Here is a 27,667-nt window from a genome sequence, read left to right as displayed (position 1 = left end):
CTTGATTTAATCTTGTCTTTACATATACTAAATAATATTTGTGACATTTGTTTTGATTTAGAATGGACCATTATCCTGCACCTGTACCCTACCAGGGGCAACGGGGAAAAATACATGTAATATATTCACTTAAATAGCGAATGGAGGACGCTTTTCCCTGTGGTTTATTTTCATGCCAGCCAGGTGGGCTGTACTCCTGTTGTAAAGAGAAGCAATGTGCTTAATATTAGGAAAGTTGATTAAAAAATATAATAGGCCTAGCCTATAGAAAGCTGATGGGATCCTCCTCTTTTTATTAGTGGTCATCACTCTGTTTTCTCCTGCAATGTTGCGCAACATGAGCTCATGGGCTCTCATGAAGTGTTTGATTAGATTTACCATTACATTTGCATTGATGTCAGAGTGATTAGAGGGACAATAGAGCGCTGAGTACCAGGCAGTTATCATGTTTGGTAGGCTACGAATGACCAGCTGCAGCATCAGAGCTTGGAGAAGCCTAATTACCGTGACTAAACGGTCATGTGGAATTTGACTGTGTCACGTTCCTGACCTGTTTTATGTTATTTTTTGTATGTGTTTAGTTGGTCAGGGTGTGAGTTGGGGTGGGCATTATATGTTTTGTGTTTCTTGTTTAGGTCACTTGAAATTAGCCTTATATGGTTCTCAATCAGAGACAGGTGTTTGACGTTTTCCTCTGATTGAGAACCATATATAGGTTGGCTGTTTCACACTGTTTGTTTGTGGGTGATTGTCGCTGTGTCTGTGTTTATTGCACCACACGGTACTGTCTCGTCTCGTTCATTCATTCATTTTCGTTCGTTCTTTCCTGTTCGTGCGTTCATTGTTTGTTATGTTCACAAGTTCAGGTCTGTTTAACATCGTTTGTTGTTTTGTAGTTTATGCAAGTATTAGTTTTTTTCGTGTTCGTCTTCGTCAGTAAATAAATCAATATGTATTCACAACCCGCTTCATTTTGGTCGAATCCTTGCTCCTCCTCTTCGGATGAGGAGGAGAAGAGCCGTTACAGAATCACCCACCAACCTAGGACCAAGCGGCGGGGGAGAGCTCAACAGAGCAACCAGGACTTGTGGACTTGGGAGGACGAGTTGAACGGAGAAGGACCCTGGGCACAGGCTGGGGAGTATCGCCGCCCCAAAGCTGAGCTGGAGGAAGCGAAAGCTGAGCGGCGGCGATATGAGGAGGCAGCACGGCAGCGGGACAGGTACAAGAGGCAACCCCAGAATTTTTTTTTGGGGGGGGGGCTAGAGAGGAGTGTGGCTAAGCCAGGTAGCAGACCTGAGCGACCTGAGTGCCTGACCTCGTCACTGGTCAGGCACCGTGTTATGCGGTTAAGCGCACGGTGTCGCCAGTGCGTGCCCATAGCCCGGTGCGCTATAGGGCAGCCCCCCGAAAGTGTCAAGTGAGTGTGGGCATCCAGCCGGGGCGTATTGTGCCTGCTCAGCGCGTCTGGTCTCCGGTACGCAGTTTCGGTCCAGGGTATCCTGCGCCCGGCTCTGCGTGCTGTGTCTCCGGGGCGCTGGGAGGGTGCAGTGCATCCTATGCCTACGCTCCGCTCGTACCGGGCAAATGTGGGAGTGGAGCCTAAGGGAGAAGTGCGCGTAGCAGGCACTAGATCTCCAGTGCTCATCCACAGCCCGGTTCAACCTGTGCCTGCACTCTGGAGGGTACGGGCTGGAGTAGTATGCCAGCCTGGGGGAGTGGTGCCAAGGCTGCGCACCAGAGCTCCAGTGCTCCCCCACAGCCCGGTCCTTCAGGTGCATTTTAACATCAAGCCTCCTGTAGGTCTCTCCAGCCTGGTGGGTCCTGTGGCAGCCCCACGCACCAGGCTGTCTCTCCGTCTCCTCCCTACAGGTGTGCCCGTCTGCCCAGCGGCGCCTGAACTGCCCGTCTGCCCAGCGGCGCCTGAACTGCCCGTCTGCCCAACGGCGCCTGAGCTGCCCGTCTGCCCAACGGCGCCTGAACTGCCCGTCTGCCATGAGCCTGCAAAGCCGCCGTCTGCCATGAGCCTGCAAAGCCGCCCGTCTGCCATGAGCCTACAGAGCCGTCCGCCAGACCGGATCAGCCAGAGCCGTCCGCCAGACCGGATCAGCCAGAGCCTTCCGCCAGACCGGATCAGCCAGAGCCTTCCGACAGACCGGATCAGCCAGAGCCTTCCGCCAGACCGGATCAGCCAGAGCCTTCCGCCAGACCGGATCAGCCAGAGCCTTCATTCATTCATTTTCGTTCGTTCTTTCCTGTTCGTGCGTTCATTGTTTGTTATGTTCACAAGTTCAGGTCTGTTTAACATCGTTTGTTGTTTTGTAGTTTATGCAAGTATTAGTTTTTTTCGTGTTCGTCTTCGTCAGTAAATAAATCAATATGTATTCACAACCCGCTGCATTTTGGTCGAATCCTTGCTCCTCCTCTTCGGATGAGGAGGAGAAGAGCCGTTACAGACTGCCTTCATGACTCGTGATCGCCGGCGTGGCGGTAATACTGTCACCGCAACAGCCCTACTGCCAATGGGCATGTAATCATCTCATTTTTTTGTTTGCGTCGCCAGTTCTTCTTGGGAGCAAGATCTAGTGGGGGAGAGAGAAAGTGATAGATGCTGAATATTTGTTTTATTACACTGTTTTGTCATTAGTGTTGCTGGGGTATCTGCTGTTCATTATCATGTCTGCTTATTGCCTGACATTTTGTTCATTATGTAATGAAGTGCTTGCCTTTGCATCAGTGTGAAAGTTTCAGCTTCTCAGCTAAACAGTAAGTAATTTGTAAACAGACACGTAAAATGTCTTGTCATGACAACTATCCTGCTTAGTTTGCATCAGGTGGTTGTCTTGCAGTTGGACAGTTTAAGGTGCCACATGGTTGAGTTAGCGTCTGTCCATTATACAGCATAGCATTGTTTACACGTCCAAACAACTCATGGTGAACTAGTCTCACAAGTGGCCAGCTTGACCAGTGTCCAGAGGGCAGGATAAGACCAGACCGTTGGCCCCTTTCACATTCCACTCAGAGTAAACATTTTGAACAAAGCTCCGGGTTGTTGCATTCCTTCTGGTTAAGTCAGAACAGCTACTCTTATTTAATAGAATTGCACTTCGGGGGTGGCAGGCATCAACGAGTACAGCCTGAGCTTCATTAAGTCAGGAACGGTATTTAGATGTTTGCAAAGCCTTAAACTGTTTTGCAGATGGGTTCTGAAAACGGGCTTTGTCAGCATCACAATTCTGTACATTACTGATGGAAGGATTAGTTGCATTATCGCAGTCATCACACACTGGGCTGACTATGTTGTATGTAAGTGATTAGGCATAACAGACAGAATTTGGAGGGAAATGTACTCCGGAGACCTGCACTCTCTTCCACTATCCATATAAGATCTCACATTTAATTGTCATTTAAAGGAAAATTCCACCCGAAAACTATCTTTGAAAGTTAAATATCTTGAAAACTTTGCTGACATGCAAAACATTTTGGGAGTACATCAAAAATGGACTAATAAAACAAATGCCAAAAGATGGTGGAGTTTTCATTTAATTTAAGTGGCTTCCTTTCCTTCAACTTGACTGATCTGAAGATACCAGGCTAGGGGAAAGCAATATGGGAGGATGCCTTCACCTGTCCATTTCTTTAATTGCAGGTACTAATGGCCCAAAGAAGACATAAAGGAATCTACTTTAAACTATTGAGATGCATCTTTTTGCCATCTTTAGATGTTTCCACTCTCCTGTATCCTGAGCTAGCCTGATGTACAGTGCCTTCAGAAAGTATTCACACCCCTTACCTTTGTCACATTTTGTTGTGTTACATCCTGAATTTAAAATTGAATACATTGAGATGTTTTGTTACTGGCCAGCACACAATACCCCATAATGTGAAAGTGAAATTATGTTTTTAGAAATTTTAATTAAAACTGACAAGCTGAAATGTCAATATATTCAACCCCTTTGTTATGGCAAGCCTAAATAAGTTCAGAAGTAAATTTTCTTTTAACAAGCCACATAAGAAGTTTAATGGACTCACTGTGTGTGCAATAAGTGTTTAACATGATTTTTGAATGACTACCTCATCTCTGTACCCCACTCATACAATTATTTGTAAGGTCCCTCAGTTGAACAGTGAATTTCAAACACAGATTCAATGACAAAGACTAGGGAGGTTTCCAATTCCTCGCAAAGAAGAGCACCTATTGGTAGATTGGTAAAAATTAAACAAGCAGACATTGAATATCCCTTTGAGCAATGTGAACTTTTTAATTACACTTTTGATAGTGTATCAATACACCCAATCACTACAAAGATACAGGAGTTGTTCCTAACTCAGTTGCCGGAGAGGAAGGAAACCGTTCAGGGATTTCACACAGGGCCAATCGTGAATTTAAAATAGTTAGTTTAATGGCTGTGATAGGAATAAAAACTGAGGAAAAACAACTTTGGAATTACTCTACAATACTAACCTAAATGACAAAGTGAAAAGAAGGAATCCTGTTCAGATTAAAAATATTCCAAAACATGTAACCTGTTTGCAATAAGGTACTAAAGTAAAACTGCAAAAAATGTGGCAAAGAAATTTACTTTATTTCCTGAAAACAAAGTTTGGGGCCAATCCAACACAACACATCACTGAGTACCATTCTTCATATTTTCAAGCATGGTGGTGGCTGCATCATGTTATGGGAATACTTGTCATCGGCAAGGACTAGGGAGTTGTTTTTTATGATAAAAATAAACAGAATAGAGCTAAACACAGGCAAAATCCTAGAGAAACATCTGGTTCAGTCTGCTTTCCACCAGACACTGGGAGATGAATTAACCTTTTAGCAGGACAATAACCTAAAACACAAAACCATGAAGGTTCGGATAGCTTTTTTCCCTTAAATAAATAAAATGATCACTTAAAAACGCAATTTTGTGTTTACTTGGGTTATCTTTGTGTAATATTGAAATTTGTTTGATGGTCTGAAACATTTAGGTGTGACAAAGGTGCAAATAAATAAGAAATCAGGAAGGGGGCAAATACTTTTTCACAGCACTGTATATGATGGGTGCGATGTTATGGCTTGTATAGCATTGTTTAGCCTATCATGTTTTACCGCCACTCACCCCCTAAGGTGAGAGTTAAATGTTATTTAATATTCGTTTATATGCGGGGATCTATAGATGACGAGTTAGCTCAAGCTGTATGTCTAGACACCCTAAGGTTTGTATTAGTCAAGGAGTGCTTCGTTTGGGGAAGTCACTCAGTAATGGGACGGGAGGGGGGATGGGGTCTGTGTTTTATGTTCACGTTTGTTAATACAGGTGGCATGACAAGCTCCCGCATGGCGGGACGTTTTTCTTCTGGGTTTTGTATGACAGCAACAATTTGCTCTAAAATAAAAAAAAATGCCACATAGTGATCGCGCACAGAGTAGACCTGGTGGAATAAAGAGCACAGAGTAGACCTGGTGGAATAAAGAGCACAGAGTAGACCTGGTGGAATAAAGAGCACAGAGTAGACCTGGTGGAATAAAGAGCACAGAGTAGACCTGGTGGAATAAAGATAGTCAGCTGGAACTGTAATGGCTTAGGGCATGTCGTGAAACAAGCTAAGGTTTTTTCTCATCTTAAATCACTGGGCTGACATAGTGCTTCTTCAAGAAACTCATATTAAACGCTCGGCTCAGGCCAAGCTACGAGTCGGCTGGATCGGTCAGATATACCAGTCTAATTTTGATGCAAAGGCGAGAGGGGTAGCAATCCTGATAAGGAAAAACATTCATTTTGTTTACTCATCCTCGATTTCAGATCCTAATGGTTGATATATTATTGTGGCTTGAACACTGAATTCTAAACCAATAACCTTGGTCCATTTATATGGACACAACTTCGATGATCCATTATTTTTTCAAAGGGTATTTAAGGCAATAACAAATATCTCGGATACAAGTGTTATTGTTGGAGGTGACTTTATCTGTTAGATCCTCTTTTAGATAAACACCTATCAAGGTCACTTCAACAATCAAATGCTGGTGTCTGTCTAAATACATAGATGGCAAACCTTAACATTGTTGATATTTGGAGACTGACGCACCCAACAAATAGGGATTATCCTGTCTAGGACAGGGGTTCCGCTAGCATTCCCACATTCCACTGAAAAGGCAGAGCGCGAAATTCAAAAAATATTTTTTTGAAATATTTAACTTTCACACATTAACAAGTCCAATACAGCTAATGAAAGATACACATCTTGTGAATCCAGCCAACATGTCCGATTTTTTAAATGTTTTACAGGGAAAACACAATATATATTTATGTTAGCTCACCAACAAATAGAAAAAAGCACAGACATTTTTCACAGCACAGGTAGCATGCACAAAATCAACCAAACTAACCTAGAACAAACCAAAGAAACCAAGAAACAACTTCATCAGATGACAGTCTTATAACATGTTATACAATAAATCTATGTTTTGTTCGAAAAATGTGCATATTTCAGGTATAAATCATAGTTTACATTGCGGCTACAATCAGAAATTGCACCGAAAGCAGCCAGAATAATTACAGACACCAACGTGACATACCGAAATACTCATCATAAAACATTTCTGAAAAATAAACGGTGTATAGCAAATTAAAGACAAACATCTTGTGAATACAGCCAATATTTCCGATTTTTTAAGTGTTTTACAGCGAAAACACAATATAGCATTATATTAGCTTACTACAATAGCCTACCACACTACCGCATTCATTCATCAAGGCACGTTAGCGATAGCAATAGGCACGTTAGCGTTAGCGAATAAACCAGCAAAAGATATTACATTTCACTAACCTTCATAAACCTTCCTCAGATGACAGTCCTATAACATCAGGTTATACATACACTTATGTTTTGTTCGAAAATGTCCATATTTAGAGCTGAAATCCGTGGTTATACAATGTGCTAACGTAGCATATTTTTCCCAGAATGTGCGGATATTTCTATTAGACTCTCACCTATTCTGACCAAATAGCTATTCATAAACATTACAAAAAAATACATGTTGTATAGGAAACGATAGATCCATTAGTTCTTAATGCAATCGCAGTGTTAGAATTCTAAAAATATCTTCATTACGACATAAGACTTAGTTATGGTAAGGGAATAACCAAAACCTGAGCGCAAAGCTACTAGTACACAGTTCGACAGATATATGAAATAGCATCACAAAATGGTTCCTACTTTTGCTGATCTTCCATCAGAATGTTGTACAACGGGTCCTTTGTCCAGAACCGTCGTTGTTTGGATTCAGAACGTCCTCTTTCCCTCTTGAATTAGCAAGCACACTGGCTAGGTGGTGCTAAGCTCTCCTTCGTGAACAAACGCAAACGACGCAACACTCCTAACGTCCCGAATAAATTTCAATAGTCTAATAAAACTATATTGAAAAAACATACTTTACGATGATATTGTGACATGTATCAAATAAAATCAAAGCCGGAGATAGTATTCGCCCATAACGACAGCTTTCCAGTAGGCAATAACAGGTCCCAACACGCGCCTTGCAGAGAACAGAAAATGGGGGACACGTTGTTCCAAGAGGGTTTATTCAACCTCAGATCGAGATAATCAACTCATTTTTCCTCTCACTTCCTCTTGACATCCAGGGGAAGGTGTATGACGTGCACGTATAGTCATACGTATCATGCCTATTTATAGGCAGGCACTTGAACACAGCATCGATTTCAGACTTTCCACTTCCTGGTCAGAAAGTGTGCTGCCAAATGAGTTGTGTTTTACCCACAGACAAAATTCAAACGGTTTTAGAAACTAGAGAGTGTTTTCTATCCAATAGTAATAATAATATGCATATTGTACGAGCAAGAATTGAGTACGAGGCCGTTTAAATTGGGCACGATTTTCTCCAAAGTGAAAACAGCACCCCCTGTCCTCATCAGGTTATTCTTTCTTTTCGTCAGTTCATAAATCATATTCCAGAATTGACTATTTTTTGTTGGACTCCAAACTAATTTCAGCAGCTGCGTCAGTTACCTATCACCCTATTCTATATACGTGCACCGTCGTACATACATTTATTTTGTCCCCCTACACCAAGCGCGATCACGACACGCAGGTTAAAATATCAAAACAAACTCTGAACTAATTACATTCATTTGGGGACAGGTCGAAAAGCATTAAACATTTATGGCAATTTAGCTAGCTAGCTTGCACTTGCTAGCTAATTTGTCGTATTTAGCTAGCTTCCTGTTGCTAGCTAATTTGTCCTGGGATATAAACATTGAGTTGTTATTTTACCTGAAATGCACAAGGTCTTCTACTCCGCCAATTAATCCACGCATAAAACGGTCAACCGATGGTTTCTAGTCATCTCTCCTCCTTCCAGGCTTTTTCTTATTTGAATTTATATGATGATTGGCATCTAAACTTTCATAGTATTACCACTAATGACCGACAACACAGTTCGTCTTTCAATCAACCATGTGGGTATAACCAATGAGGAGATGGCATGTGGGTACCTGCTTCTATAAACCAATGAGGAGATGGGAGAGACAGGACTTGCAGTGCGATTTGCTTCACAAATAGAACTGACTTCTATTTTAGCCCTTGGCAACGCAGACGCTCATTGACGCGTGCGAGCAGTGTGGGTGCAATAATTGAATAATATAGATTTCTAAATTTATTTTGCAACGCTCGCGCACGCGACGTGAGTGGTGTAGTCAGCCTGTTAGACGCATACTTGTTGAAAGATGAAACTTTTTGTCAGTATTTGAAGGAGCAGATTGCCTTTTTCCTCGGAGCTAAGACACGGGGGATGTTGATGACTCCGCCCATTGGGAATCTCTAAAGGCTGTGATTAGAGGTTAAATTATTTCTTATACATCAGAGAGGAAGAAATGCGCCAATACTGGGCTGAGAGAAATTGAAAGAGAGTTAGGGGAACAGGAGAACGTTTTTAGGATGAATTCCTTGAATGCAGTCCTTGAGAAGATCACAAAGTTGAAATATGAATACAATGCCATCCTTTCGAAACGGATGGGCTCTTTACTTGCTAGAACACAACAAAGTTATTTTGAACTGGGTGACAAACCACATAAATTACTTGCAAGACAGCTAAGGCATGTACAGGCATCTAGAGCTATTCACAAAATAAAAGACAAGAAGGGTAAAATAGTAACAGACCCGCAGGATATTAATAAATGCTTTGCGTAGTTTTACTCAGAGATATATCAATCAAAATGCGATGCTACTGATCCACAAACTATGGAACGCTTTCTCGCTGAATGTTCACAGATTTACCCAGAAAGATTCACAGCTGTAATCGCTGCCAAAAGGGATTCTAAAATGTATTGACTCAGGGGGTTGAATACTTATGTAAATTAGATGTATTTCTGTATTTGCAAAAATGTCCCTTTTTTGTGTAGATTGTTGACAAAATATGACAATTAAATTCATTTGAATCCCACTTTGTAACACAAAATGTGGAAAAAGTCAAGGGGTGTGAATAGTTTCTGAAGATAATGTAGGTTATAGCCAGCTAACCCAAATACTGTAGGACCTCAATAACCCTCTAGCCCAAAATAAATGATGTCCTAGTCCTATGTAATCTGAGAAGAGGAGGTCATTTATGATTTTCCAGTTGTAAGAAAAGCTGATTTTATGGGTTTTCCACCCAAGGGTAAATTCTGTTTAGATTGATGCAAGCGTGCTCTGACACTTGGAACCCATAGGGCAGGGAAGGCATCCAGACCCTGTCACACGCACACAGCCGCGCACATACACACACACAGTGCAGAATGGAATCTGGAGCGGAGCCAGCATGTCACATAGCTGCCATTACGACGGCAAGCCCTTCCAGCCCAGGGAACATCTCTGTTATTCGAGGTGGCAGTGGTCACTGGTCCCCCTCCAGCCCAGGGAACATCTCTGTTATTTGAGGTGGCAGTGGTCACTGGTCCCCCTCCAGCCCAGGGAACATCTCTGTTATTTGAGGTGGCAGTGGTCACTGGTACCCCTCCAGCCCAGGGAACATCTCTGTTATTCGAGGTGGCAGTGGTCACTGGTCCCCCTCCAGCCCAGGGAACATCTCTGTTATTCGAGGTGGCAGTGGTCACTGGTCCCCCTCCAGCCCATGGAACATCTCTGTTATTCGAGGTGGCAGTGGTCACTGGTCCCCCTCCAGCCCAGGGAACATCTCTGTTATTCTAACAACTTTTTTGCCCGCTTTGAGGACAATACAGTGCCACTGACACGGCCCCCTACCAAAACCTGCGGGCTCTCCTTCACTGCAGCCGAGGTGAGTAAAACATTTAAACGTGTTAACCCTCGCAAGGCTGCAGGCCCAGACGGCATTCCCAGCCGCGTCCTCAGAGCATGCGCAGACCAGCTGGCTGGTGTGTTTACGGACATATTCAATCAATCCTTATCCCAGTCTGCTGTTCCCACATGCTTCAAGAGGGCCACCATTGTTCCTGTTCCCAAGAAAGCTAAGGTAACTGAGCTAAACGACTACCGCCCCGTAGCACTCACTTCCGTCATCATGAAGTGCTTTGAGAGACTAGTCAAGGACCATATCACCTCCACCCTACCGGACACCCTAGACCCACTCCAATTTGCTTACCGACCCAATAGGTCCACAGACGACGCAATCGCAACCACACTGCACACTGCCCTAACCCATCTGGACAAGAGGAATACCCATGTGAGAATGCTGTTCATCGATTACAGCTCAGCATTTAACACCATAGTACCCTCCAAACTCGTCATCAAGCTCGAGACCCTGGGTCTCGACCCCGCCCTGTGCAACTGGGTCCTGGACTTCCTGACGGGCCGCCCCCAGGTGGTGAGGGTAGGTAACAACATCTCCACCCCGCTGATCCTCAACACTGGGGCCCCACAAGGGTGCGTTCTGAGCCCTCTCCTGTACTCCCTGTTCACCCACGACTGCGTGGCCATGCACGCCTCCAACTCAATCATCAAGTTTGCGGATGACACTACAGTGGTAGGCTTGATTACCAACAACGACGAGACGGCCTACAGGGAGGAGGTGAGGGCCCTCGGAGTGTGGTGTCAGGAAAATAACCTCACACTCAACGTCAACAAAACAAAGGAGATGATTGTGGACTTCAGGAAACAGCAGAGGGAGCACCCCCCTATCCACATCGACGGGTCAGTAGTGGAGAAGGTGGAAAGTTTTAAGTTCCTCGGTGTACACATCACGGACAAACTGAATTGGTCCACCCACACAGACAGCGTCGTGAAGAAGGCGCAGCAGCGCCTCTTCAACCTCAGGAGGCTGAAGAAATTCGGCTTGTCACCAAAAGCACTCACAAACTTCTACAGATGCACAATCGAGAGCATCCTGTCGGGCTGTATCACCGCCTGGTACGGCAACTGCTCCGCCCACAACCGTAAGGCTCTCCAGAGGGTAGTGAGGTCTGCAGAACGCATCACCGGGGGCAAACTACCTGCCCTCCAGGACACCTACACCACCCGATGTCACAGGAAGGCCATAAAGATCATCAAGGACAACAACCACCCAAGCCACTGCCTGTTCACCCCGCTATCATCCAGAAGGCGAGGTCAGTACAGGTGCATCAAAGCAGGGACCGAGAGACTGAAAAACAGCTTCTATCTCAAGGCCATCAGACTGTTAAACAGCCACCACTAACATTTAGCGGCCGCTGCCAACATACTGACTCAACTCCAGCCACTTTAAAAATGGGAATTGATGGAAATTATGTAAAAATGTACCACTAGCCACTTTAAACAATGCCACTTAATATAATGTTTACATACCCTACATTACCCATCTCATATGTATATACTGTACTCTATATCATCTACTGCATCTTGCCATCTTTATGTAATACATGTACCACTAGCCACTTTAAACTATGCCACTTTATGTTTACATACCCTACAGTACTCATCTCATATGTATATACCGTACTCTATACCATCTACTGCATCTTGCCTATGCCGTTCTGTACCATCACTCATTCATATATCTTTATGTACATATTCTTTATCCCTTTACACTTGTGTGTATAAGGTAGTAGTTGTGGAATTGTTAGGTTAGATTACTTGTTGGTTATTACTGCATTGTCGGAACTAGAAGCACAAGCATTTCGCTACACTCGCATTAACATCTGCTAACCATGTGTATGTGACTAATAAAATTTGATTTGATTTGATTTGAGGTGGCAGGCAGGCAGTGGTCACTGGTACCACTATCAGCACCACCTTCCTCTGACATGGCTGTCTGTTATAAACTATGGAATATAGTATATGTCTGGTACTGTGTAGCATTAAACAGCAGGGAAACACTTTCCCTAATTTACAAGAGTATTTATATCATACAATCTTACTTAATTGTCTTGCACCAGCCGTATGGTGCTTATCTGTTGAAATACCTTTTCTAAAACTTAGGTGGTAAGCACTGAATAAGAGCATTTCCTTAATTACATAGATTATAATTTATAACCCAGATATTTACTCTGGAACAGGGTCTTTGCAATATCAAGTTTTACCAACAGACCCATAATATGACACACTACCTAACTAACACAGAGGAACCAACCACTCACAGCAGTTGACATGGCAGTACATCTCCACAGCATGTGTTGCCTTCTGATTCTTTTTAGAAAATTATCCTTTATTTTCTCCCAAAGCAGTTGGCCTCGCTGTAAGGCAATCTATGGTCATAGACTAGTGTGAGTGATTTATGGGGCGGGCAGAACGTGAGGAATCTTTCCTCGGGCTGTATAGCCAGGTAGTTACTGGTTATGGTATCAATGGTATGTCAATGAGGAGATGGATGACTACATTGGAAAGATGAACTTATTCTCATCACAAGCTACTGTATGTACTGTTGTTGTTGTACGGTTATAATGGTCTACTGTTGTGGGGAATGAACGTTGTTGATGCACTATTTGAACCAGATATGTGTGAGGTGAGGCAACGTGTAAAGTATGAGAAGAGATAGCGGCAACTGGGTATAGTGTTGTTGTTCCTCATAGTGATGGAATAGTGAAGGCCAGAGATTTCCGAAGAGCATCCTTCATTCAGGGTTCAACCCGTCATGCTGGTGTGTTCATTGCCAATGTGATACCTATCTATTTCCAACATTCTGTGTATTGTTGTTGCATTCCAAGTGAAGGCCCCATCTTGCTCTTGGACTTGCCATAGGGATTCATGCACTATTTGTGCAATGCATTTCTTTTGCTCCGACCACTCTTTTAGCGGTGTGCCTTACATTTACTGTGAGAAGAGTAGGAAAGATCGTATCTCACTATGAGACAAGGATGAGACAATTATAACCTTTGAGACAATATGAGACGATAACCAGTATCTGAACGATATGATACTGTCCTCCTGTTGTAGTTGTTTAGTAAGACTTAAAACTATTCATTAATTGTCTGTACTTTTAGAGGTATACAATGGCTTAAAGTTTCTAAGTGCTGCAGACTAGTTTCACTTTGAGACGAACCTTACCGAGGTTGTAGCCTGCACTTTGACAGAGCAACGAGAGGCAGTGTAAACATTAGCTTGCCGCTTTGCAGTGAGACGAGTGTGAGCTCATGTGAGCATATCATTTGGTGAGGCCGCGACACACACAAAGGACTATAAGTCCTATAAAGCTATAAGTCTGTGGATCAAGCCGCACAACAGATCTTTTGTTTTGAGTGTTTTCTTCCAAGCCCCCTCACGTGTTTATGCTGCTCGTAGGGTTCAAAAAGCCTCTGTCAAGTAGCTGAGATTTACAGCCATAGGGAGATATTACTAACATAGCAATGTTAGGTTTTAAAATGCATGTCAAAGCATGTACGGTTAGCCAAGGTTAAGTTATTTAAAAAAGAATCTGTCATAGTCATACACGTTTCCTTTAGGCCAAGGGTGAAACATTTGGAAAAACACCTCAGGGAATGTGCTAGAAGAAGATCATGGCTATTAACTATTTAGCTTTGTTCATTACTTATAACTCAAATAGGTGATCACATGTTGACTTCGATGTCCAAAAAGTGACTGTGCCATGTCATGCCAGTGCTTGTTACAGGCTACATCTAGCCTACAGCTGCAACTGCCTGTCATTGAGGATGTTCAACTCACTTTTGATATAATAAATATCTCTGGGTAGATAGAATTACACCAGGCTAAATTCATCTTCACTTTCAAATAGTATTAAAATATGGTAATTCGAGCCTGTACAACTTGACACACGTCCAGAGCCATCTTAGGACACACCAAAGGAATTCTTACTGGAAAGCAAAGTGTCCTCAGACAAAATCAATTGTCTTGTGCGGCGGTGATGTCAGCATGCGCATTGGTTACATTCTTGTGAACATTTTTCCTTTGGCACACTCAGATCTTTGCCAAACCCACCCCAAGCTCCAAAAATGCTAGCTCCCCCACTAAGCCTATGTCCTTACTAACCCTCCTCTAGAAGCCTGCTACGTATCCCCTCTATAAGGAGTGGAAAACAAGGAAGCAAAGTTGTGTCAAAGCCATTATTTGGGCTACAGTAAACATTGGTGTTTTGGTGAGGCAGATGTCCTCTGTCAAAGGCAGCTATGCTCATTTTTAAACACTCAAAATAGATACACTCAGAGTCATCTGTAGCATGATGCTAGACTAAAATTGTATGACATTATTTGTGGATCATTTTAAGTCAATGTGGTTGCCTGTCAGCTGGCCTATAATTTGAGAAGTCACTTCTCCAGTCCTAGATTTGAATGCTGTTATGGCACTGATTAGCCATTAGGGGAACAGGCTAACTGTCGTCAGTTGACTCATTGTTTACAATGACATTCCTGACCACCACTTGAGTTCTAGATCCTGGTTGCCCCTCTCTGCCCTATCAAGTCTATAGATGGTGTCAGATACAGCCTCCATTAGGTGTCAAGTAAGGTTTCCATTGTATATATCTATTGTAAAGATCCCACAGCAACCACTGAATTTTTGTGAAGTGCACTCATCCCACTCTTATTTCATGAGGAAGACTTGACGTGAGGTGATCAAAAGGCAACAGTGCCACTGCCACTTTGTCCTGCATGGTGATTGACTGCGCTATTTTGGATTAGTTTCACCCCTGACCCCTTTCTGGGAAGAGCAAAAATATATATATTGTACACAATGTGTGATATTCGTCACTGAATGCATTAGACCAGGGGTGGGCAGCTGGGGGGGGTGGAACTCAGTCAGGGTCTCAACTTACTGTTGAGAATTAGAATAATAGAATACACAATGTGCAATTTCGAAAGTTGGTTGTGCATCAGCAGTCACTCAATTAGATTCTCTTCTACAATAGAAATGGGTTTTTAGACATTTTTTGACGTTTTTAGACAAATGTATTAAAAATACAAAACAGAAATAGCTTATTTACATAAGTATTCAGACCCTTCGCTATGAGATGTGAAATTTAGCTCAGGTGCATCCTGTCGCCATTGATCATCCTTGAGATGTTTCGACAACTTGATTGGAGTCCACCTGTGTTAAATTCAATTGATTGGACATGATTTGGAAAGGCACACACCTGTCTATATAAGGTCCCACAGTTGACAGTGCATGTCAGAGCAAAAACCAAGCCATGAAGGAATTATTCCGTAGAGCTCCAAGACAGGATTGTGTTGAGGCACAGATCTGGGGAAGGGAACTAAAACATTTCTGTAGAAATAACGGTCCCCAAGAACACAGTGACCTCCATCATTCTTAAATTGAAGAAGTTTGGAACCTTCAAAATTGGTGTCCACACTACATACTCTATAGCAGGGGTGTCAAACTCATTCCACGGAGGGCCGAGGGTCTGCAGGTTTTTGTTTTTCCCTTTCAATTAAAACCTAGACAATCAGGTGAGGGGAGTTCCTTAATAATTAGTGACCTTAATGCATCAATCAAGTACAAAGGTGGAGTGAAAACCTGGAGACACTCGGCCCTCTGTGGAATGAGTTTGACACGTGGGCTCTATAGGAAACTCTCTCATGCTCTTTCGCTCCCTCTCTCTTTGTCTCTCTCTCTCTCTCTCTCTTTTCCCCTCTCCTCCAGTCTCCACATGCATCACTACCTGTAAGAAGCCGGCGCCACCGCCCGTGCCGCCCCGCACCACTTCGAAGCCCTACATCTCTGTGACGGTGCAGAGCAGCACTGAGTCAGCCCAGGACACCTACCTGGACCACCAGTCTGAGCGTGATCGCCGCAGCAAGACCATTACCAGTCAGTCCAGCCAAGCCCACAGCAACTCCTCCGACAGCCTCGACAGCACACGCGCCAACAGCTTGGCTCGGGGTATTCCTTGGCCCATCCCCGTCCCCGTCGCCACCCCCCGGGAACCCCTCACCACCACCGTCCACCACACTACCACCGGGACTGACGCCAACGACTCCCAGCGTGAACCCTTGAAGACGACGGGCACCAACAGGGGGAACCTGATGGCAGAGGAGCCCCTCGCGGACATCGTGCCCCGGAGGAAGCTTTCCTCCATAGGCATACAGGTAGGAGCGCCGTTACGAGCGCCGTTAGTCAGTGACGTTATGGTATCGTCAGTGAAGTTAGTCATTAACGTTACATTAGTCACTAACATCACAGTAGTGGAGCTTGAGTTTCTGTGGCAGTATGGTTAAGGCCCGGCAATGGACTGGCGTGCAGCAACCAATTGGCTGCTGGTTCAAATCCTTAGATGGGTGCGTGGGGGTGTGTACTACTATTGTTTCCTTGACAACAGCAATGAATATAGTACCAGTCAAAAGTTTGGACACACCTACTAATTCAAGGGTTTTTCTTTATTTTTACTATTTTCTACGTTATAGAATAATAATGAAGACATAAAAACTATGAAATAACACATATGGAATCATGTAGTAACCAAAAAAGTGTTAAACATATCAAAATGTATTTTATATTTTATATTCTTCAAAGTAGCCACCCTTTGCCTTGATGACAGCGTTGCACACTCTTTGCATTCTCTCAACCAGCTTCATGAGGAATGCTTTTCCAACAGTCTTAATGTCTCAAGAACCACATTGATATATCATTTTAATCTTGGAATTCTGGACGACCACCAAATTCCTCCAGATTCAACCTTTTGATGACTGTGTCTTCTGATTGGTTGCCAGGTTGACTGCATTCAGGAGGAAGTCCAACGAGTGGAGACACCGACACCACCATTGGCCAGATTCCAGTCAATCGGAATACAGGCGGACGACGGCTGGCAGTAAGTAACAGCACTTCCTGTCCCCCCGGTCATGACATGTCAATCATTTCCCATAAGGAAATAATATTTCTGCTCCACACAATAAAATGTTGCCTATTTGTATTCATCCCTGAGGGGCCATTTTAATGTAGTCACTGAGAAAATGTCCATAATGTGAGAAAACAGTTACATGCCTGTTATGTTGCCAAGAGCATACAGCATTTACATGCAAGATTTGAAGGTCATTCTGTAGTGCTGTAGCGTAGTACTTGTCGGGTAGTTAACATAGTTTTGTGATATTTTGAATGCCAGGAAGTCCTTGGCTTCAACCCCCTTTGTTCCCTCTCTTTGAAGTTTTACGTTTTATTAGTTGTATGTACAGGATACACATGGTATACACCATCCAATGAAATGCTTAATTGCAGATTCCTTCACGACAATGCAACAACAATAAGAAATAAGAAAATACAAGAATACGAGCATGAAGTAAATGGCTCAGGAGAATGGAATTAACATTGTAGCATAAGTATAATACAGGAAGGCACAATTTATAGTAAATTTACACATGTATCAGGGACGGGAGGGAACTCCTAGTTTGCATGCAGAGTGTTGTGAAGTTGGTTGTCAGAATTCTCTCACAATTTGATTACTTCTGAATGTGGCCAGTTGATATCGTAGAAAGAGCCTAAATAAAGAGCTTTGACTTACTTGACTCAAACAAAACGTGTATATATACAGTTGAAGTCAGAAGTTTACATACACCTTAGCCAAATACATTTGAACTCAGTTTTTCACAATTCCTGACATTTAATCCTAGTAAAAATTCCCTGTCTTAGGTCAGTTAGGATCACTACATTATTTTAAGAATGTAAAATGTCAGAATAATAGTAGAGAGAATCATTTATTTCAGCTTTTATTTCTTTCATCACATTCCCAGTGGGTCAGAAGATTATATACACTCAATTAGTATTTGGTAGCATTGCCTTTAAATTGTTTAACTTGGGTCAAACATTTCGGGTAGCCTTCCACAAGCTTCCCACAATAAGTTGGGTGAATTTCGAACGATTCCTCCTGACAGAGCTGGTGTGACTGAGTCAGGTTTGTAGGCCTCCTTGCTCGCACACACTTTTTCAGTTCTGCCCACAAATGTTCTATAGGATTGAGGTCATGGCTTTGTGATGGCCACTCCAATACCTTGATTTTGTTGTCCGTAAGCCATTTTGCCACAACTTTGGAAGTATGCTTGGGGTCATTGTCCATTTGGAAGACCCATTTGCGACCAAGCTTCAACTTCCTGACTGATGTCTTGAGATGTTGCTTCAATATATCCACATCATTTTCTTTCCTCATGATGCCATCTATTTTGTGAAGTGCACCAGTCCCTCCTGCAGCAAAGCACCCCCACAACATGATGCTGCCACCCCCGTGCTTCACGGTTGGGATGGTGTTCTTCGGCTTGCAAGCATCCCCTTTTTCCTCCAAACATAACGATGGTCAATATGGCAGTTATATTTTTGTTTCATCAGACCAGAGGACATTTCTCCAAAAAGTACGATCTTTGTCCCCATGTGCAGTTGCAAACCGTAGTCTGGCTTTTTTATGGCGATTTTGGAGCAGTGGCTTCATCCTTGCTGAGCGGGCTTTCAGGTTATGTCGATATAGGACTCGTTTTGCTGTGGATATAGACACTTTTGTACCTGTTTCCTCCAGCATCTTCACAAGGTCCTTTGCTGTTGTTCTGGGATTGATTTGCACTTTTCGCACCAAAGTACGTTAATCTCTAGGAGACAGAACGCGTCTCCTTCCTGAGCGGTATGACGGCTGCGTGGTCCCATGGTGTTTATACTTGTGTACTATTGTTTGTACAGATGAACGTGGTACCTTCAGGCATTTGGAAATTGCTCCCAAGGATGAACCAGACTTGTGGAGGTCTACAATTTTTTTTCTGAGGTCTTTCCCAAGCAAAGAGGCAGTGAGTTTGAAGGTAGGCCTTGAAATACATCCACAGGTACACCTCCAATTGACTCAAATGATGTCAATTAGCCTATGAGAAGCTTCTAAAGCCATGACATAATTTTCTGGAATTTTCCAAGCTTTTTAAAGACACAGTCAACTTAGTGTATGTAAACTTCTGACCCACTGGAATTGTGATACAGTGACTTATAAGTGAAATAATCTGTCTGTAAACAATTGTTGGAAAAATTACTTGTGTCATGCACAAAGTAGATGTCCTAACCGACTTGCCAAAACTATAGTTTGTTAACAAGAAATTTGTGGAGTGGTTGAAAAACAAGTTTTTATGACTCCAACGTACGTGTATGTAAACTTCCGACTTCAACTGTATATACGGGTATATATAAGGATATACTGTATAACTACTGTTATTTAGGGTGTCCATCTAAACAACAGTATTCCTATTTCAAATAAAAACCTCTGTCACGCCCTGACCTTAGATATCTCTGTTTTTCTATATATTTTGGTTAGGTCAGGGTGTGACTAGGGTGGGTACGCTAGTTTTTGTAGGTCTAGGGTTTTTGTATGTCTAGGGGTGTTGTATGTCTAGGGGTGTTGTATGTCTATGTTGGCCTGATATGGTTCCCAATCAGAGACAGCTGTTTATCGTTGTCTCTGATTGGGGATCATATTTAGGTAGCCATTTGCCTCATTTGTGTTGTGGGATCTTGTCTACATTGAGTTGCCTGAGTGCACACCTGTAGCTTCATGTTTCGTTTGGTTGTTTGTTGTTTTGTTAGGTGAGTTTCAGTTGATTCAAATTATGTGGAACTCTACTCACGCTGCACCTTGGTCTCATCTGTACGACGAACGTGACAATCTCAATGCTATTTTATTGGCACCCCATACCAACAATTAAAGTACAGTGCCTTCTGAAAGTATTCAGACCCCTTGACTTTTTCCACATTTTGTTACGTCAAAGCCTTATTCTAAAATGTATTATATATTTATTTTTTCTCAGCAATTTACACAAAATACCCCATAATGACAAAGCAAAAACATTTTTATACATTTTTGCTAATTTATCAAAAATAAAAAACAGATACCTTATTTACATAAGTATTCAGACCCTTTGCTATGAGACTCAAAATTGAGCTCAGGTGCATCCTGTTTCAATTGATCATCCTTGAGATGTTTATTGTTTTTATTTTTTTTATTTCACCTTTATTTAATCAGGTAGGCAAGTTGAGAACAAGTTCTCATTTACAACTGTGACCTGGCCAAGATAAAGCAAAGCAGTTCGACACATATAACAACACAGAGTTACACATGGAGTAAAACAAACATACATCAATCAATAATACATCAATAATACAGTAGAAAAATAAGTCTATATACAATGTGAGCAAATGAGGTGAGATAAGGGATGTAAAGGCAATAAATAGGCCATGGTGGCGAAGTAAATACAATATAGCAATTAAAACACTGGAATTGTAGATTTGACAGTAGATGAGTGTGCAAAGTAGAAATACTGGGGTGCAAAGGAGCAAAATAAATAAATAAATACAGTAGGGGATGAGGTAGTTGTTTGGGCTATTTATAGATGGACTATGTACAGGTGCAGTGATCTGTGAGCTGCTCTGACAGCTGGTGCTTAAAGCTAGTGAGGGAGATAAGTGTTTCCAGTTTCAGAGATTTTTGTAGTTCGTTCCAGTCAATGGCAGCAGAGAACTGGAAGGAGAGCGGCCAAAGGAGGAATTGGCTTTGGGAGTGACAAGTGAGATATACCTGCTGGAACGCGTGCTACAGGTGGGTGCTGCTATGGTGACCAGAGAGCAGAGATAAGGTGGGACTTTACCTAGCAGGGTCTTGTAGATGACCTGGAGCCAGTGGGTTTGGCGACGAGTATGAAGCGAGGGCCAGCCAACGAGAGCGTACAGGTCGCAGTGGTGGGTAGTATATGGGGCTTTGGTGAGAAAACGGATGGCACTGTGATAGACTGCATCCAATTTGTTGAGTAGGGTGTTGGAGGCTATTTTGTAAATGACATCGCCAAAGTCAAGGATCGGTAAGATGGTCAGTTTTACGAGGGTATGTTTGGCAGCATGAGTGAAGGATGCTTTGTTGCAAAATAGGAAGCCAATTCTAGATTTAACTTTGGATTGGAGATGTTTTATGTGAGTCGGGAAGGAGAGTTTACAGTCTAACCATACACCTAGGTATTTGTAGTTGTCCACATATTCTAAGTCAGAACCGTCCAGAGTAGTGATGCTGGACGGGCGGGCAGGTGCAGGCAGCGATCAGTTGAAGAGCATGCATTTAGTTTTACTTGTATTTAAGAGCAGTTGGAGGCCACGGAAGGAGAGTTGTATGGCATTGAAGCTCGTCTGGAGGTTAGTTAACACAGTGTCCAAAGAAGGGCCAGAAGTATACAGAAATTGATTCTACGAATTGATTCGAGTCCACCTATGGTAAATTCAATTGATTGGACATGATTTGGAAAGGCAAACACCTGTCTATATAAGGTCCCACAGTTGACAGTGTATGTCAGAGCAAAAACCAAGCCATGAGGTGGAAGGAATTGTCCGTAGAGCTCTGAGACAGGATTGTGTCGAGGAACAGATCTGGGGAAGGGTACTAAAAAGTTTCTGCAGCATTGAAGCTCCCTAAGAACACTGTGGCCTCCATCATTCTTAAATGGAAGAAGTTTGGAACCACCAAGACTCTTCCTAGAGCTGGCTGCCCGGCCAAACTGAGCAATTGGGGGAGAAGGTCTCTAGAGTTCCTCTGTGGAGATGGGAGAAGCTTCCAGAAGGACAGACATCTCTGCAGCACTCCACCAATCAGGCCTTTATGGTAGAGTGTCCAGACGGAAGCCACTCCTCAGTAAAAGGCACATGACAGCCCACTTGGAGTTTGGCAAAAGGCACCTAAAGACTTTCAGACCATGAGAAACACGATTCTCTGGTCTGATGAAACCAGGATAGAACTCTTTGGCCTGAATGCCAAGCGTCACATCTGGAGGAAACCTGGCACCATCCCTACAGTGAAGTATGGTTGTGGCAGCATCATGCTGTGGGAATGTTTTTCAGCGGCAGGGACTGGGAGACTAGTCAGGATCAAAGCAAAAATGAATGGAGCCAAGTTCAGAGATCCTTGATGAAAACCTGCTGCAGAGCGCTCAGGACCTCAGACTGGGGTGAAGGTACACCTTCCAACAGGACAACGACCCTAAACAGGAGTGACTTCGGGACAAGTCTCTGAATGTCCTTGAGTGGCCCAGCCAGAGCCCGGACTTGAACCCGTTTGAACATCTCTTGAACGCTCCCCATCCATCCTGACAGAGCTTGAGAGGATCTGTAGAGAGGAATGGGAGAAACTCCCCAAATACAGGTGTGCCACGCTTGTAGCGTCATATCCAAGAAAACTCGAGGCTGTAATTGCTGCCAAAGGTACTTCAACAAAGTAATGTGTAAGGGATCTGAATTATTATGTACATTTGATATTTCAGTTTAAAAATTCTAAAAACCTGTTTTTGCTTTGTCATTATTGGGTATTGTATGTAATGAGTATTGTGGTGTATTGTATGTAATGGTATGTAATGAGTCATAGAGATGGATAGAGTTTGAACTTGCCACAAAAGACTGTGATACCATGTGCAACTACATTTTTTAACAGTAGTTAACTCTGTGGTATGCCCTGTATCCATCTCTATGGTCTAGTCTAGGTTCTGTGTGTTATACCTGTATCTTCATCCTGGCGTTGTCTGGCGTTGAGAACATTGCTTGGTTTGTTTTGCAGGAGGAAAAGGCTTGGTCATATGTTTTCCCCTGGTGTTTGTTTTTACACACAAGAGAATAACAAATGTGATGTTTATTTCACATACAGAAACAACCAGGGCTGGTTTGACTTTGTTTGGTTTTACTTTGAGATTGGTGTTAGGTTGCAGGCACATTCTGGTTCTTGAAGTTTACATATTAGTTTACCAATACTTTATATCGCATTGCCTTGACAACATTATTAGAGATGCATTGTCTATTTTCACCATTGTTATTGATTGAGCATTGACTCCTTTTTCCTATATCACTTTTGTGTGTGTGTTTTTTCAGGCTCAGTCGTTCCAGTATCATGGCCTCCAAGCAGGAGACAGACTCAGACACACAGGACCTCCCTGTCATCTCCCACGCCAAGCCCGTCCCCGAGAAGAAGAGCATGGTCAGCAACGCCTGCCAATCCATGGACTCTCCCCCGTGCGGCGGCCAGTTCAGCCAGGGCAACGGATCAAATCCCACCGCTGACACCAGTACGTCTCCACCTCCACTACGGCAGTTCCTCAACCGCTCCACCACACGGTCCTCCTCCGACTCCTTCGCCGAGAGCCTGGATCCGGCCCTGGACCCCTCGTTCCTACCCCCTCCGGACCCCTGGCTGGAGAGTGGGAATGAGAATGCAGGCAGTGGGAACCCTAACGCGGTGCCCCCTCCAGGCCCTGCATGCCGGCGGGACGGCCACTGGTTCCTCAAGTTGCTGCAGGCAGAGACGGGCCGCATGGAGGGCTGGTGCCAGCAGATGGAGCAGGAGACCAAAGACAACCAGCTCTCAGAGGAGGGTAAGACACACTTTAGTATATTGCCCCACCATCCACATCATGACAGTGAATTGATCTACAAAGTGGTCTGACCTGATGGCCTGGTCTGACCTGACCTAAGGGCTCAAAGCCTGGCTAAGGTTCAACCACAACACACACACATGCCGACACTCTGCAGTGGATGAGGCGGTAATAGCTGGAGTTAACACACAGACAGGCCTCTAATTCCAGAATTACACTAATGTACTCTGTACCTGATTACAGACCCAGATTAGATAAGTACCTCAACATCAGGCTGAAATGACACACACACACACACACACACACACACACACTGAACAGTCCTCACACAAAATCTCAGTCAAGCATGCACGCTATATCAGAATATCTTGACCAAACTAAGAAAAAAGCAAAGGGTAATTTTGTGTCAGTGTATGTATCTGCCATTTGCAGTGTGTGTGCTTGCGCATTCATTTCTCTCGCTGTTGGCACGATAGAGTTGACATTGAGTCTGATTCGTGCCGGACCATAGAAACACCTGGTTCTGCTGGCCCCCTAATCTCATTGCCATAACCTCATCATCCAGTGGTCCTATTTTTTGTTTTTCTTAATCAATTTCACCAACACAGATGTTTTTTATGCAGCATTAAAACAGAGACTAAAGTCATAAATACTGGATGAAGAAGACTCAAGTATCTATGAGGCCCGGGACGATACCAGTATCGCAATACTCGTTACTAAAGTGGCAAGGAAACACACAGGAAGCGGATTTCACTTCTTTAGAAAAATAGCCCTAATGTTGGAAAAAACATCATTATGTTGTCAGCCAGAGTCACATTTATTTATTTTCCAAGCTATAGCACACTATATTTTACATACAGCAGGTTTTTATAGGACCAATTGACTCTGCTTCGTGTTTTCATTTTTGCCATGGGAAAAATATTGCGATACTGGTATTGCTCTAGTAACTATGTAGGCTTAGAGTGCTACCTTTAAAGAGGATAACACTGTCCATTACACTGTAATCCTCTTGGGTGGCCCCCATGTAGTCGTTTAGACAATACTGGAAAAGCCTTAACGTCCATCTCTAGTCTAGACACTCCACATTTGCTTGGGTTTGTTTTGGGAACGTTGCTGGGATGGTTTACTGTGTTAATGTGATGTTCCTGTTTGAACAGGCTGAGATTTTTCTCCCTCACAAAGCATCTTGTCTCCCTGTGACAAATCCTTTTCACAGATGTCCTTGTGTGCAGTCTAGCTGTCAATTTAGTTGTACAGATAGAGGGAAGTGTGTAGAGACAACCACATCTCCTTTCTTATGATGGTAGTGTTCTAAACCCATACCTTCTTGGGACTAATGACCTTTAGGCGTGGTGTCTGTGCTCAAAAAGGTCCTCGACTCTAAGTACGTGGCAGAACAGTCTTGTTTTTGAGAATGTACTGAAATGAATGTATAGGAAGACCTGATACACATTAGTTGCTAGGGGGAAAGTTTATTAGCATTAGGTTAGAGTTTTGTTCCTAAATGGAACAATGAGAGACACTCTTTGTAATGGCACTCTTTGACACGCTCTGTTGATTGGTGTTGCATTCCCAATGCCCCAACAAAGTGTGTGTGTGTGAGTGTCTGCCTGACTACCTGACTGTCTGTCTGTCTGCCTGCCTGTCTGTACCTGCCTGTCTACCTGTCTGTCTGTGCACGTGTGTGTCAGTATGACTCAATCTGTATGTATTCTTGTTATCTGCAGTGTTGGGGAAAGTTCGCAGTGCAGTGGGCAGTGCTCAGCTCCTCATGACCAAGAAATTTGAGCAGTTCAGAGGACTGTGTGAACAAAACTTGGTAAGTATCAACTCTCCATGTTACAACTCACCCATACACACATCACCAGTCAAAACAACACTACCACAACACCATCACATCACCAGAAAAAACAATACTACCCCACCACAACACCATTACACCATCAATCACATCACCAGACAAAACAATACTACCCCACCACAACACCATTACACCATCACATCACCAGAAAAAACAATACTACCCCGCCACAACACCATCACAACACCAGACAAAACAATACTACCCCACCACAACACCATTACACCATCACATCACCAGACAAAACAATACTACCTCACCACAACACCATTACACCATCACAACACCAGACAAAACAATACTACCCCAGACAAAACAATACTACCCCACCACAACACCATTACACCATCACATCACCAGACAAAACAATACTACCCCACCACAACACCATCACATCACCAGACAAAACTATACTATTCCATACTCTACACACACATCAAATAACCAGACTTAACAAAAGTTACCACAACCCAACACACTTACATTACCAGATAATCAACCCCACATACTTATATTACCTGAACCACTTACATTACCAGATAATCAACCCCACATACTTACATTACCTGAAAACCACTTACATTACCAGATAATCAACCCCACATACTTACATTACCTGAAAACCCCTTACATTACCAGATAATCAACCCCACATACTTACAGTGCATACAGAAACTATTCAGACCCCTTGACTTTTCCACATTTTGTTACATTACAGCCTTATTCTACAAATTGATTAAACAAACTTTTTTCCTCATCAATCTACACCAATACCCCATAATTAAAAAGCAAAAACATGTTTTTAGAATGTTTTTCAAATGTATTACAAATAAAAAACAAATACCTTATTTATATATTTATACTTATTTATTTATTTATAAGTCTTCAGACCCTTTGCTATGAGACTCAAAATTGAGCTCAGGTGCATCCTGTTTCCATTGATCATCCTTGAGATGTTTCTACAACTTGATTGGAGTCCATCTGTGGTAAATTCAATTGATTGAACATGATTTGGAAAGGCACACAAAATCAAATCAAATCAAATTTTATTTGTCACATACACATGGTTAGCAGATGTTAATGCGAGTGTAGCGAAATGCTTGTGCTTCTAGTTCCGACAATGCAGTAATAACCAACAAGTAATCTAACCTAACAATTCCACAACTACTACCTTATACACACAAGTGTAAAGGGATAAAGAATATGTACATAAAGATATATGAATGAGTGATGGTACAGAACGGCATAGGCAAGATGCAGTAGATGGTATAGAGTACAGTATATACATATGAGATGAGTAATGTAGGGTATGTAAACATAAAGTGGCATAGTTTAAAGTGGCTAGTGATACATGTATTACATAAAGATGGCAAGATGCAGTAGATGATATAGAGTACAGTATATACATATACATATGAGATGAGTAATGTAGGGTATGTAAACATTATATTAAGTGGCATTGTTTAAAGTGGCTAGTGGTACATTTTTACATAATTTCCATCAATTCCCATTATTAAAGTGGCTGGAGTTGAGTCAGTATGTTGGCAGCAGCCACTCAATGTTAGTGATGGCTGTTTAACAGTCTGATGGCCTTGAGATAGAAGCTGTTTTTCAGTCTCTCGGTGCCTGCTTTGATGCACCTGTACTGACCTCGCCTTCTGGATGATAGCGGGGTGAACAGGCAGTGGCTTGGGTGGTTGTTGTCCTTGATGATCTTTATGGCCTTCCTGTGACATCGGGTGGTGTAGGTGTCCTGGAGGGCAGGTAGTTTGCCCCCGGTGATGCGTTGTGCAGACCTCACTACCCTCTGGAGAGCCTTACGGTTGTGGGCGGAGCAGTTGCCGTACCAGGCGGTGATACAGCCCGACAGGATGCTCTCGATTGTGCATCTGTAGAAGTTTGTGAGTGCTTTTGGTGACAAGCCGAATTTCTTCAGCCTCCTGAGGTTGAAGAGGCGCTGCTGCGCCTTCTTCACAACGCTGTCTGTGTGGGTGGACCAATTCAGTTTGTCCGTGATGTGTACACCGAGGAACTTAAAACTTTCCACCTTCTCCACTACTGACCCGTC

The 27,667-nt window shown here is 43.1% G+C and overlaps 1 protein-coding gene across 1 annotated transcript in view; it reads left to right on the top strand.

Moving 5' to 3' along the window:
- LOC139536218 (disks large-associated protein 4-like) overlaps window positions 1-27,667 on the top strand; it is a 238,615-nt gene that overhangs the window by 197,022 nt on the left and 13,926 nt on the right. Inside the window, exons 8-11 of the mRNA XM_071336549.1 lie at window positions 16,033-16,478; window positions 17,100-17,197; window positions 23,239-23,738; window positions 25,466-25,557. Of these exons, the coding sequence (XP_071192650.1) occupies window positions 16,033-16,478; window positions 17,100-17,197; window positions 23,239-23,738; window positions 25,466-25,557 (1,136 nt within the window). The remainder of the gene's footprint in view (window positions 1-16,032; window positions 16,479-17,099; window positions 17,198-23,238; window positions 23,739-25,465; window positions 25,558-27,667) is intronic.

This window comes from Salvelinus alpinus, chromosome 12, assembly GCF_045679555.1.
Source record: "Salvelinus alpinus chromosome 12, SLU_Salpinus.1, whole genome shotgun sequence".
Lineage (NCBI taxonomy): Eukaryota > Metazoa > Chordata > Actinopteri > Salmoniformes > Salmonidae > Salvelinus > Salvelinus alpinus.
The sequence above is the reverse complement of the archived record's forward strand: the minus strand, read 5'-3'. Positions and strand labels throughout refer to the sequence as shown.